Raw genomic sequence first — 13,377 nt, 5'->3', positions numbered from 1 at the left:
ATGAGACTTGTACTCCCTAACCCGGGACTGGATCATCGCATCCTGTCCTATGAGGACCTGGAGAGAAACAGGAAAGAGGAGGTGGAGGACAGACCAAAATGGGACAACAAGGCTCAGTACATCCTAACCTGTGTCGGATTTTGCATTGGAATCGGCAACGTGTGGCGATTCCCTAACTTGTGCCAAAGCCACGGAGGAGGTAAACTTTTCACAAGCGAATTTTAATACATACACATATTTCCAATTCATAGACACTGACAGATAAATCAGTTTGAAGCCTTGAAAATGAAGGATTTTGCCATCCTGAATATTATGCTGCATGCTAAAATAACAAGGAATGATGTCCCTTATGTGTTTTATTTAAAAAAAAAAAAACTAAATTATAGAGAGACCTTAATGTTTTGTCTTTAGGTGCATTTCTGATTCCCTACATACTCTTGGTGGTGCTGGAAGGAATGCCGCTGATGCTACTGGAGTTTGCCATCGGCCAGCGTCTCAGGAAAGGCAGCGTGGGAGTGTGGCGGGCCATTAACCCTTATCTGACAGGAGTCGGTGAGTAGAAAGACTGGATGTTACGGAAATGTTCGTCCAGAACAGAGACTGAATAAATACGATACGTGTCGGGCCAAAAATCAAATTACTCTGTTGCTCCCAGGTATAGCCTCCATGCTGGTGTCCTTACTGATTGCATTGTACTACAACACCTTGATCGCCTGGATCTTGTGGTACTTCTTTAATTCCTTCCAAAACCCGCTGCCATGGACCCAGTGTCCTCTCGACGACAACAGGACAGGTATTTGAGAACAAACTCACTTTCAGGCCGCTTGAGGACAACAAGTCAATAAAAAGTTTGTTGCCTGTGGTATCAAACTATAAAACCCCTTCCCTTTATGCAGGAAGGAAACCTGACAGCAATAAAATCAATATCATGTTCGAATGAATACATGAAATGCTGGAGCATTTCCTTCGGGATTAATAAAGTTGTATTCTATTCTATTCTGTTTCCATTTCTCGCCCATGCAGAGCTTGTATCCGAGTGCCAACGGAGCTCTACCGTGGATTATTACTTCTACAGAGTGTCTCTCAACACTTCGACCTCCATATCGGAGTCTGGTGGACTCCACTGGCCCATTGTCTTGTGTCTGATCGCTGCCTGGACTGCTATCGGTATCTGCTACATACGAGGGATCAGCACTTCAGGAAAGGTCGTCAGTGGACGTCAATATACTGAGACACAAAGGAATCTTGAATGGCAATCATCGATCTCAGTTCATTTTGTTCTTTTGTGTCACGACCGCAGGCGGTGTACGTCACATCCACCCTGCCTTACGTCGTCCTGGCCATATTTCTGATCCGAGGACTCACTCTGAAAGGCTCCGTGACTGGAATTAAGTTCCTCTTCACACCAAATGTATGTTTCAGAGGGCTGAATCTTGCCATTATTCTACCTCTGTTACAGAAATAGGCCGAGCATATTAACTCAAGTGAGTTCTAGGGATAGAAAACATGTCATTTACTGACAAAGAAGTACCCCACTGTGTGGATCTTACAGTTGGAGGAGTTAACGAAGGCGACAACCTGGTTGGACGCAGGAGCCCAGGTCTTCTATTCCCTTGGTCTGGCAACAGGAGGCCTCATCTCTTTTTCAAGCTACAACCCTATTCGGTCAGTGAGTAGAAGGAATATTTGCAATGCCATGTCACAGAAGCTGAGCTGTCCACTGGACTCACAAACATGCAAGCATCACAACCAAACCATCAAGGCCAGACCGTGACGAAAGGGACACTTAGATGCCAGCTACATGAACAAGATTTATTTTATTTTATTTTGTATCAGTGGATGAGTACATCCATGTCGGTGAGGGTTTGCCATTGTGTGCGTATTTAGGGTTACAATATAATTCTCATGATTTTCAACTACTTTATGCATATTAAGGGATACACATGATACAATTCTATCATGAAGATATCATGAAATGGAATTGTTAGCATCATCTACCTCTGGTTAATGGTCATCTTTTTATTTCATATGATCTAAGTCAAATGAAAGCAATGGAAAATGAAAGGGAATTCTTGAGGAACCTCCATGTTTTTTTAAGTGGCCAAATACAGCCAGGCTCCACATGGTCTGACCCTTTTTTCTGAAATCATCATTTTATTGACTTATTCTTTTCACAGCAACAACTGCGTGCAAGATGCCATGTTGCTGACTGCAGTGACCGCCTTCACCTCATTGTACGCAGCCACAGTTACCTACACGATCATCGGCTTCAGAGCCACGGAGAACTACGAGCAGTGTATCGACGAGTGAGCAAAGCCGTGTGGTCTTCTCAATCAACACTTGTTGCAAGAATTGCTACTACATATTGACATTGTTTTCTCCCCAGGAATATCATTACATTAATTAATGAATTTAATTTGGCTGAAGGCAACATCACTGCGAGCAGCTACACCGAATCCTTATTTCATCTAAACCACACCTATCCAAATAGAGTTGCTGCACTTGCCATGAAATCCTGTGACATGGACAAACTCCTAAGTGAGGTAACTGTCCTGCAGTCACGCCGTCTCACAATTCATGTAGACTGACCTGCATTGAAAGCTAAAATGCGTATTTTTCCAGGGAGTGGAGGGGCCGGGTCTGGCTTTCATAGTTTTCACAGAAGCCATTACCAGGATGCCCGGTTCCCAATTATGGTCTGTTCTCTTTTTTCTCATGCTTTTCTGCCTGGGAATCTCATCGCTGGTTGGCAGCATTGAGGGTGTGGTGGTCCCCTTGAAAGATTTAAATATTTACCCAAAAAAATGGCCAGATGAACCCCTGACAGGTAAAAAAAACATCTTGGAAAAAATCAACACCGGTTTTGCAATGAAATGGAATTACAAATGTCAAAGTTCATCATCTATTTTTGAAAATCTGTGTTTCAGGAATGTTTTGTTTTGTCGCCTTCATCATCACTCTCCTGTTTGCACAGCATTCAGGGTTTTATTGGGTATCTTTATTTGACAAATTTGCCGGATCTGTTGCACTTCTGACCGTTGGAGTAATTGAGATGATACTTGTCGTGTACGTCTACGGCATAGACAGGTTAGTAACATAAACGTCTTGTTATCTAGGCTACAGTTGCGACACTGACCAATGCCCAGTGGCCTTTGGAATGATATTTACAATCATAAGAACTCTAAAGAACCTCATATGCCCAATAATCTCATGTGTTTTTTTTACAAAACTGAAAACAACTTGTGGTCTTGTCCACGCGCATATATTTCTCCACAAAAAGCTCTGTTACTTTGTTGTAAAAGTCTCCCTTGTTTTCTTTTATTTATCTTATTTATTGTATCCTATATTGCTTTTAGAGGAACAGCAGTCACTTGTGCCAGCCAACTCACATACGCCCCCCTTCAGGCGAGGCACAGTCTTGCCTGCCTCACCTCATGACATTTCTCCCCTTTTTTTTTTCAATCAGCCAAAATAATTGTATCAACCACTTAAGATAAAGACATTAGACGGTGTGTAGAAGGTCATGGTGTTTATAATAACATGATAAATCTTTCTTCAAACATTCCAAAGGTGACATGTTGAGAAATAGAGACGATGTGCCACACAGCCCAGTTTGTGAGGGACTGGCTGTACAGAGGTGGGCTCAGCTGCTGCACCTTGGATCGGATTTGATCAGGAAATGCACCAATTCAACAATTTGTGCTTGAGAACATTTAAAAAAAGATTGGAATCATACAGAATATACAATTATGAATCAGATCACTGGAAAAATGTTAATATTTGTTTTACATTATCATTGTGTTTTTTTTTTTTCATATGACTGGTGAGGCAGAACCTCACCTGCCTCCCCTGACCGCACGTCACTGCCAATGACTGGGCGCGATAGCGAGCATACCGACACTGCTGTTCTCTCTCATGCCCGAGCACAACAGGAAGATTACATGTGCTTCACCGATGCAGTATTTTAAACTTGTTTTATCACATAGGTTCAACAAAGATGTCGAATTCATGACTGGGCAAAAACCAAACATCTTCTGGCAGGTTCTATGGAGGTTCATCAGCCCTCTGATTGTCCTGATCATCTTGGTGTTTTACCTGGTGAGCCAAGCTCAAGAGGAACTTACCTATTTAGTCTGGGACCCCAACTATGTGAGTACACCATCTGCTGACAGTGGCGTAAGGGATTATACGCTGAATGTTGTGTTTATTCATAATTTCCTCATCAAAGTTCTGTGAATATAATCACAATGTGATAATATTGCAATCGAAATGTTGGTCAAATATCCTAATGCCATCATTCATTGACCTACAGGAGGGTTTCCCGTCCATGGCATCTGTACCATATCCCTCATGGATCAAAATAGTCATCGTTATTCTGGCCGGCGTGCCAAGTCTAGTCATTCCTATATACACTCTATGTAGATATTCTTTTAATTTCCTGAGGAAAGCCAGTGACCGCTGAAAAAGGAGGCAAATGCCTTCAAATAGAATTCATATGATGACTGTAAAAACCAGGGTTGATTTTTGTTGCTTTTATGGTTGTGTTGATGCACTAATAAATGCATAGTCCTTTTGTGCTCACAAATGAAAGCTGAAGTCGCAAAATGCCTTTCCTCACTGTGTTCCTTCAGTTGTACATTGAAATTCTCTGATATCAGTAGCTGCATGGAGAGTGTTCTGATTTTAAAACTGATTTTAAAAAGCTGATCATGCTGTTTTATTCCTATGACCGCAATAAAATATGTATTTCCCATTTGTATTATTGGTGTTTTTCAATCGGTTATCTTTCATTTTCTTTATTTTTTGTAAAACTACATTATTCTCTTTTGTAATAGATGCTCGTTTTGCATCAAAAACTATCCCCTCCACACCCACACATCTCTGATCCACCATATCAGACATATAACCAGTCAGTGAAAAAAAAAACACACACACACACATGTAATGCACTTGGTAATATCCATGTTGTGTGTGTGTTTTGCTGGATATTGGTTTCAATTAAAACATGTATAAAATCAATAATTTTTCTTACTGCTGTATGCATGTGTCTGCACATTTGTGCACATATGTGCATGTGTGTGTGTGTGCACGTGTGATATACAAAGACCGAGGATCAGGCTTTTCAGGACAGTGGTTTCCTGAATAAATGACAAAAGTGCAGGGAGTCACTCTTTTCGGCTTCTCAGACAAAAGCAGATATGAAGGTATCCGGTGCTGATATTATTTGTGATAAATCTTCTAATGTTCCAGCCCTGCTGACCTTTGCCTCATGCTTGGCACCTGTGTGCGGGCGACTGTTGTTATCCTTTACAAATTCACAACAATAATGGTTAAACTGTACACATAAGTGAAAGCCTACAGAGAGCTGCAAGCAACCTGTTCATAGTATTTCCCTGGACAGCTATGTCAAGGAAAATCATGTATTGTATCAAGAAATCAGAAAGCACAGTTCATATTTTAAAATGACCTGCAAAAGCCTTCAGACCCTCAGAGGCGAAAGGAAAAGAGCAACAATCCTTAAAACAGGAGAGTAAAGAATAAAACCCACAGGAAGAGGGTTAGCAAAGTCATTTCTAAGCCGTGCTAAACAGATGCGTCACTTGTGTCTTCATGGCACGACACGATACAAAGCGGACTGATATTCAGAAGTTTGCTGTCACCAAATTGTGCTGACAGTCATAGTTGGTTTAATATTTGATCAAATTGACTGATCATTATATAAATACATGTGCAGAGTCGTCATTTGTTAATCTACAAGCATCAGATAAAGAAATGGATCATAAATGATTCAAAACTTCAAGGCTCGCACCGTGGGTCTTCATTTTCCCTGCCGAGAGCGACGACGTAACACCATGAGACTCGTACTCCCTAACCCGGGACTGGATCAGCGCATCCTGTCCTATGAGGATCTGGAGAGGAAGGAGAAGGAGGAGGTGGAGGACAGACCAAAATGGGACAACAAGGCTCAGTACATCCTAACCTGTGTTGGATTTTGCATTGGAATCGGCAACGTGTGGCGATTCCCTTACTTGTGCCAAAGCCATGGAGGAGGTAAACGCTTTAAAAAATACAGATTTTTATCTGCTTTCCTCCCCATTTTTTTTCTCTCTGGGAGGGTAACACCACTATTACTGTTGTCAGGATGGAAATTCAGCGGTTGATGGTCCTTTTTGCACTGTCTTCAGGTGCATTTCTGATCCCTTACATAATCCTGCTGGTGCTGGAAGGAATGCCTCTTATGCTGCTGGAGTTTGGCATCGGCCAGCGTCTCAGGAAAGGCAGCGTGGGAGTGTGGCGGGCCATTAACCCTTATCTGACAGGGGTCGGTGAGTAGGGTAATCTCCTGTACTATGTGCAGTTGATGTACGTAAATATTAACAACAAACTTAGTGTGTCACACCTGTGAGTGTGATATCAGTGAGTGAATGTGTTGCTCCCAGGTATAGCCTCCATGCTGGTGTCCTTACTGATTGCATTGTACTACAACACCCTGATCGCCTGGATCTTGTGGTACTTCTTCAATTCCTTCCAAAACCCGCTGCCGTGGACCCAGTGTCCTCTCAACGACAACAGGACAGGTATTTGAGAATAAACACACTTCCGGGCCACTTGAGGACAACAATATTATCACTCCATCCATTTCTCTCCCGTGCAGAGTTTGTATCCGAGTGCCAACGGAGCTCTACCGTGGATTATTACTTCTACAGAGTCACTCTTGATACTTCGACCTCCATATCTGATACTGGTGGACTCCACTGGCCCGTTGTGGTGTGTCTGATCACTGCTTGGACTATTATCTGTATCTGCTACATACGAGGGATCAGCACTTCAGGAAAGGTTGTTTGACATCAATGCACAGAAACACAAAGGGAATCATGAGTGTCCGGTTTAAGCTCATATTTGTTTCTTTTGTTCTTGTCATGGCTGCAGGCAGTGTATGTCACGGCCATCTTGCCTTACATAGTGCTGGCCATATTCCTGATTCGTGGATTGACTCTGAAAGGCGCCTTGACTGGAGTGAAGTTCCTCTTCACACCGGATGTAGGTTTCAAAATGCTTTTCATAAACAGGGCACAGTTAAACCTCTAGCATCCCCTATAAGCTGCGATCATCCGGATTGGGTCGAGTTTCCAGAATTGACCGCGTCTGAAGCAAGGCTTTTCGGTATTTTATCGTAAAAGTCAGTGATGCGATTCTACTTCCTACGCAGGTGGAGGAGTTGATGAATCCCATAACTTGGCTGGATGCAGGTGCCCAGGTCTTCTTTGCAATCAGCTTGGCATGGGGAGGTCTCATCTCCTTCTCCAGTTACAACCCTGTTCAGTAAGCAGTTGACATTTTTAAAGCCTTTTCAAGTGTGCGTTTTCCATCCCTATCATGACAGTGCTCTCCTCTCCCGCAGCAACAACTGCATGCAAGATGCGGTGATTCTGTCCATTATCACCGGCTTCACCTCGATCTACGCGGCCACCGTTACCTACACCATCATCGGTTTTAGAGCCACGGAGAAATATGACCAGTGCATCAGTGAGTGAGTGGCTGCCATGTGTGGGTTTAAATTTGTCTCCAGCATTGTTTCGGCAGGTTATTCATTGTATTGTTGCAGGTGCAGGGCGGTCGTCCTTAAGTGACAGGGTAGAAAATACCTGGTCATTAGAACGGGAGGAATGAAAGTCAATTGCAGCAAGACAGAATATATGTGTGTAAATGAGAGGAGCGCGAGTCGAAAAGTGAGGCTACAGGGAGTGGAGATCGAGAAGTTGGAGGATTTCAAGTACAACAGTCCAGAGCATAGGAAAGTGTGGGAAAGAGGTAAAGAAAGGTGTTCGAGCCGGTTGGAACGGGTGGAGAAAAGTGTCAGGGATACAATGAGATAGAAGACTATCAGCCAGAATGAAAGGAAAGGTGGACAAGACAGTGGTGAGACCAGCGTTGCTGTATGGACTAGAAATGGTGAGAATGACGAAAAGACAGGAGGCAGAGCTGGAGGTCGCAGAGATGAAGACGTTGAGGTTCTCTTTGGGAGTGACCAGGATGGATAGGATCCATCAGAGAGGATGGCACATGGTAGATGTTTTCGAGAGAAGCTCGGAGAAGCCAGACTGGGATGGTTGGGGGATGTACAGAGGGATAGTGAAGATATTGGTAGACGGATGCAGGAATTGAAGCTGCCATGCAAGACGTCGAGAAGAGGACTTAAGAGAGGATTTATGGACGTAGTGAGTGAGAGGATATGAAGTTAGTTGGTGTGAGAGAGGAGGATACAGAGAATCAGGTTAGATGGAGATGGTTGATTCGCTGTGGCGACTCCTGAAGGGAAAAGCCCAAAGGAAAAGAAAAAGAAGAAGAAAGATGAGTGAGGATTCAGTGTGTCTTCCCTTTTCCTATAAAGTAGGTAAGACAAGCAGGGTTAAAAAGAGTGAGGGAACCAATTCGCCATTGTTCTTTGTTGGCTATGAAACAACGCTGGAGCGTATGAGCCAAAATGACCAAACCACAAAGCGAGCAGATAGTGATGAAGACTAGCAGGCCAGGGAAAAGCAGAGTTGAAGAATGGGTGTATCAATACAGTGAGGTCACAGTTGGGTCACACTTTCAAAGCTCAGCTCAGGATTTCCAATGAGAACCCAACTGCGCCCTCTTGTGTTCTAAGAGGCAACGTTCAGTTTCACTCTGTTGATCAGTGTCTGCAAGGAAATGAAGCGCCCACACCGAGACTGGGATCACCATAACATGACATTTTCATCCTAGAAACATTGTGAAGTTGTTGAACGCCTTCAACCTGGACGAAGACAGCATCACTACGAGCAACTACGACGTTGCCGTAAGCCATCTGAACACCTCCCACCCAAACACGGTTCTTGGTCTGAAGATTAAACACTGTCAGATGCACACCTTTCTCAGTGAGGTAAGCAGTTTTCGCCACCGGCTCTGCGGTATTTCTGCGGCGGAACCGACAGCTTTGTTTTTCCACAGGGAGTGGAGGGAACAGGTCTGGCCTTCATCGTGTTCACAGAGGCCATCACCAAGATGCCGGGCTCGCCGGCTTGGTCTGTCCTGTTTTTCGTCATGCTGCTTTGTTTGGGAATCTCAACCTTGTTCGGCAACATTGAAGGAGTCGTGGTGCCTCTGAAAGATTTGCATGTTTTACCGAAACACTGGCCCCAAGAAGCAGTGACTGGTAAGCATCTTTAGATTCTATATAAACTACAACCTTAGGCGCACTGATAAGCCCTTCTTTTAAATTTTACATTCACGTGTGTTTCAGGTGTGACCTGTGCAGTTGCCTTCTTCATTTCCCTCCTTTTCGCACAGCATGCCGGTATTTATTGGGTCACTCTGTTTGACAAATTCGCCGGATCTGTTCCACTTCTGACAATTGGACTGTTTGAGCTGATAGCCGTCGTCTACATCTACGGCATCGACAGGTGCATAGTTAGTCGGTGGACGTTGCAATCCTCTGAATATTTATTCTACAAATTCCAGATTGGTCACCTGAACCCGCCATCATCTGTCATCGGTCATCAAAAGCACTAGATTTTGTTCATTAGGGCTAAAAAGAGCAGCCAGGATAAGATAAGGCTTCGAACAGACTAATGACAGAAAGAATTCTGTCTATAAAAATGTCTATCTTGGCAAAACAGGGAAATAGAAATTGTTTTTATTGCCTAAATCAAATGATGTTTTTGATTATGAGGGATTCAAACTATTCCTGGATCGATTGGCTCAGACAGGAAACCACGTAGTGCTAATCCTAGCTTCAGTACCAGAACTGCAATCACGTAATGTTCTAAGTGGTCGCCAACATTTTATTATTACAGTATACCTAATTTTTAAATCAATTCATTATATTAATGGATGATCCAAATAGATGATTATGTTTTGCATACAAAAAATGCTCCAAAGAAACTGGAGACAAAGGTCATTTGAAGGCACTGTTGCTAATTTGGGCGAGGAAACCAAGTTGACTATTGCATTGTTTCTGGTAATCAATAAAACACAGTTACATTCAAATTGTTTTCTATGACAGGTTCAATAACGATGTGGAGTTCATGATTGGAAAGAAACCCTCCATCTTCTGGCAGGTCACATGGAGGTTCATAAGTCCTCTTATTATCCTCATAATCTTGGTTTTCTACCTGGTGACCCAAGCGCAACAAGAACTCACCTACTTAGTCTGGGATCCGGAATCGGTAAGTCAGTGTTCTTTATCCATGCAGGGAATGTAAGTCACCATGTAATCATAAAGTACATTTACAGGCTAGAACGGGGTTCTGCAACCCATGTAGCTATTTGATCCCTTTGATGCAGCTCCCTGCGGCTTTTGAAAATAATTAAGTAGTATTTAGTTAAAATGTATTGTATTTTAGTTTGTTTTAGTTTGTTTAAAATGTAATTTTTAAATTTGAAGTTAATGGCTATCTTGTAACATCTAAATAAAGGGTGTTAAAATATTTATGATAAAAGGATGATGGAACACAGAGAGAGGATGGCAGTTTTGCTTTGCTGCCGGCAGATAAAAGTTCTGCTTTTTTTTTTTTTTTTTTTTCATAAATACGGAGGACTCAAATAGACATTGAGTTTTTTGCTTAAAAGTAACCTTCAACCCAACATCTTCTTTCTTTTTTGCTGTATGCAGAAATTTAATTTTGTTTTCTCTGCAGCTCTTCATTGATTTCAAAAATCCAACGCATGTTTGTTTATACATAGCATAAAGGCAAAAAAAAAAACGTTATATGCCGTGTTAATTCATTTGAAATTTTAAAAGGGTTGAGTGGCTACCAGTGTCTTCTTTACTGTGGGAAAACGGGTTCAAATGTCTTTGAGTGGTAAAGGTCGCCGACCCCTAGCCTAAAACAATAAAGAAAAGTCTACAGTTGCCTGGATTTATCTTGTTTTCCGTCTGACAAGAGTTGAAGGTCAAGAAGGTCCTGTTCTATCTTGCAATGCAATTGGAATTTCATATGCTCCCTTGATCAAATTCCATTGAAACAGTCAGGTGTGCAAGGTTATTGCTTGGTAACGGGCTAACTAACATGCACGTGGCTTGAGGAAGTGAGCCCACGGTCACTCTTACCATTTGCAGCTTGCTGATGCATGCACACAGATGCGTCAGATTAATTTTGTAATGTATCATGAGACACGCGAGCCGCTGCGCAGCCAAAATAATGCATTTTCCATTTCACATAACTAGCATCAATGTGACCGAAAAAAAAAAAAAAAAATCGCGTTTATTCTGTTTTTGCTTTTCAGACAAAGTTCCCTGGTCTTGCTGTGGCGCAATATCCTTCGTGGATCAACGCAGTCATCTTTCTGCTGGCTGGAGTCCCCAGTCTGGCCGTGCCCACTTATGCATTATGTCGATTGATTTTTGTTCGATTCAAGAAAAGAATGAAATCCCAAGAAACAACGAAGCAAATTCCTTAGACCAGTGTTTCTCAACCACTGTGCCGTGGCACATTAGCGGGCACAAGAACATTGTGACCCAGATGAAGGCCCAAGTATGACTAATGGTCCGAAGAAAGTAAAAAAGTTGAGCTCAAGACAATACAATGAAAGTTAGATTGCGTTTCCTTGGTTCTTGCAAGAATATCTGCTTCGTGTTCGACCAAACAGGCACAGATTTTATACGGAGTGAGTAAGTAGAAACTACAGTTTCATTCTATTTCATTAAAAACGCTTTTGGAATATTTATTTAGTGGTGAGCCATGTGATTTTCCAAATGTAAAATATGTACCGTGGTTCAAAAAAGGTTGGGAAACACTACTTTAGACAATATTGAGAGTTACTGAGGGTTTTTCAGCTTCATTTAAAACAAGAGAGGAGGATATTTCATCAGAATAAAGCTTTTTCCATTATCGGAATTGAATTCACAATCACTACCGGCACACCAGTGTATATATCGATTTCGCATCTCACTTTCTTTCCTTGAACGGAGACTTCCTGGCAGAATCAAACCTCGGATCTCGTTGCAATGAGCAAAAGGCGCAAACCATCTATCCAGCTGCCGCCCTGCCTCAAACATGCGCTCCAATATTCTAATCCATGCAATGGAGCACACTGGCCACAAGAGGATGCCGGCACATTAACGGCATTTGACTGCCTCTTTTCTCCCCCACCCATGCAGGAGCGTCAGTAATCTCTTAAATCAAATCAAATGAAACTGTCCTTCTACCTTTTAACCAGGCCGTAGAATGCACATGAATGAATGTTTATTAAAATGTTTTCCCACTGCAAGTGAACTTTACCTCTCGCGTGTACGGTGACCTTGCTCAAGTTTTTACTTTCAATGATTTACATGGACACAATAAAGCTGTCATTCCAGGCTGTAACCCGCCCTGCGTTCTCTTAATAGACGTGAAATGATGCGCAAGGATTGTGCCGTCTAAAATTTTCCAGGTGGAAAAGTTTTGTCCCTGACCCAGGAGCTGCAGTTTGAGGGATTCTCCTCGGCACAGTGCCGTTAAAATGATTTTCAATCAGAACTTTAAAAGCAATTGGACCTGAAGCCAGACATGTGACTGGATTATCCTTTTTTTTAAAGTAAATTGAAATATATATTCTAAATTATCTTTTGTATAAATGAGCTATTTATGTATTTTATTGATGTTCTCCTTGTGCGTGTATTCATCCTACTGTGCAAGACAGAGAAAATAAGAGAAAAATATAACAACATTTTGATGTATATGTTCATTTCATTTCTTATTGTTGCGTTTTAGCTTGTGTGTGCATGTGTGTTTTGTTTTTTTCCTCGTCATGTCTCATGATGTAAACATAGCAGTGCAGCAGTGCACTCACATGCACTTAATTGATAAATCAGCAATAAATATCACATGTAACAACTGCTTTGTAAAAAGTGACCCTTCTATTCGCTTGATTCATTTCCTCAGTAAACACTCCAGTCAGTAAGTCATCATTCTGTGGCGTTGGACTTAAGTTATTCACCTAAAACCCGAGCAGGTCCAAGCTCGAGTGTTTCCCTGCAAGAGTTCCTCGCACGATTCCATCTAAGTTAGACGCCGGCGTTTTTTCGACATTTAAAGCCAGTCAGCTGTTCAAGATGAGCTGAATCTGCGGCAAACAGAAAGTAAGCATTTTTGTTGCAAACGATTGGTTTCAGTTGAATTTGTAAGATGCACATTATCAATATGGCCACGGAACACGTCGCACATCCATAAAATGATTTTTTTTTCCCCATAGTTTTATCTTCCCTTAAATGTTTGCACCTATAAAACGACGCTGACTGGATTTTAATGACACTTTTAAAATACCACAATTCAAAGATCAACTTGGGTGATGTCATATTTTTATTGATTACATCCAAGAGTGTACTTGGGTGTCGTACTGAAACAGCATCGCATTGGTTGTTCATTAATC

At 42.1% G+C, this 13,377-nt stretch overlaps 2 protein-coding genes across 2 annotated transcripts; both read left to right on the top strand.

The window, feature by feature from the left end:
* LOC147219782 (sodium-dependent neutral amino acid transporter B(0)AT1-like) lies at positions 1-4,694 on the top strand. The gene is made up of 12 exons (XM_086171329.1): positions 1-199; positions 412-552; positions 656-793; positions 1,024-1,205; positions 1,301-1,411; positions 1,553-1,665; positions 2,178-2,306; positions 2,387-2,543; positions 2,623-2,827; positions 2,928-3,087; positions 3,987-4,149; positions 4,313-4,694. The coding sequence occupies exons 1-12, from the start codon at positions 1-3 to the stop codon at positions 4,460-4,462; spliced, it is 1,848 nt and encodes a 615-aa protein (XP_086027455.1). The 3' UTR covers positions 4,463-4,694.
* Positions 4,695-5,852: 1,158 nt separating this feature from the next.
* On the top strand, positions 5,853-12,895 carry LOC147219781 (sodium-dependent neutral amino acid transporter B(0)AT1-like). The gene is made up of 12 exons (XM_086171235.1): positions 5,853-6,051; positions 6,186-6,326; positions 6,441-6,578; positions 6,656-6,837; positions 6,931-7,041; positions 7,211-7,323; positions 7,403-7,531; positions 8,752-8,908; positions 8,977-9,181; positions 9,269-9,428; positions 10,031-10,193; positions 11,254-12,895. Exons 1-12 carry the CDS (start codon positions 5,853-5,855, stop codon positions 11,425-11,427), a joined length of 1,872 nt encoding a protein of 623 aa, XP_086027361.1. The 3' UTR covers positions 11,428-12,895.
* The last annotated feature ends 482 nt before the right edge of the window (positions 12,896-13,377 follow it).

The sequence above is a fragment of the Fistularia commersonii genome, chromosome 24 (genome assembly GCF_037954325.1).
Source record: "Fistularia commersonii isolate RoL2024-O1a breed Wild chromosome 24, RoL_Fcom_v1.0, whole genome shotgun sequence".
In the NCBI taxonomy this organism is placed as follows: Eukaryota; Metazoa; Chordata; class Actinopteri; order Syngnathiformes; family Fistulariidae; genus Fistularia; species Fistularia commersonii.
Note: the sequence above shows the minus strand (reverse complement) of the source record. Positions and strands in the feature narration are given on the sequence as shown.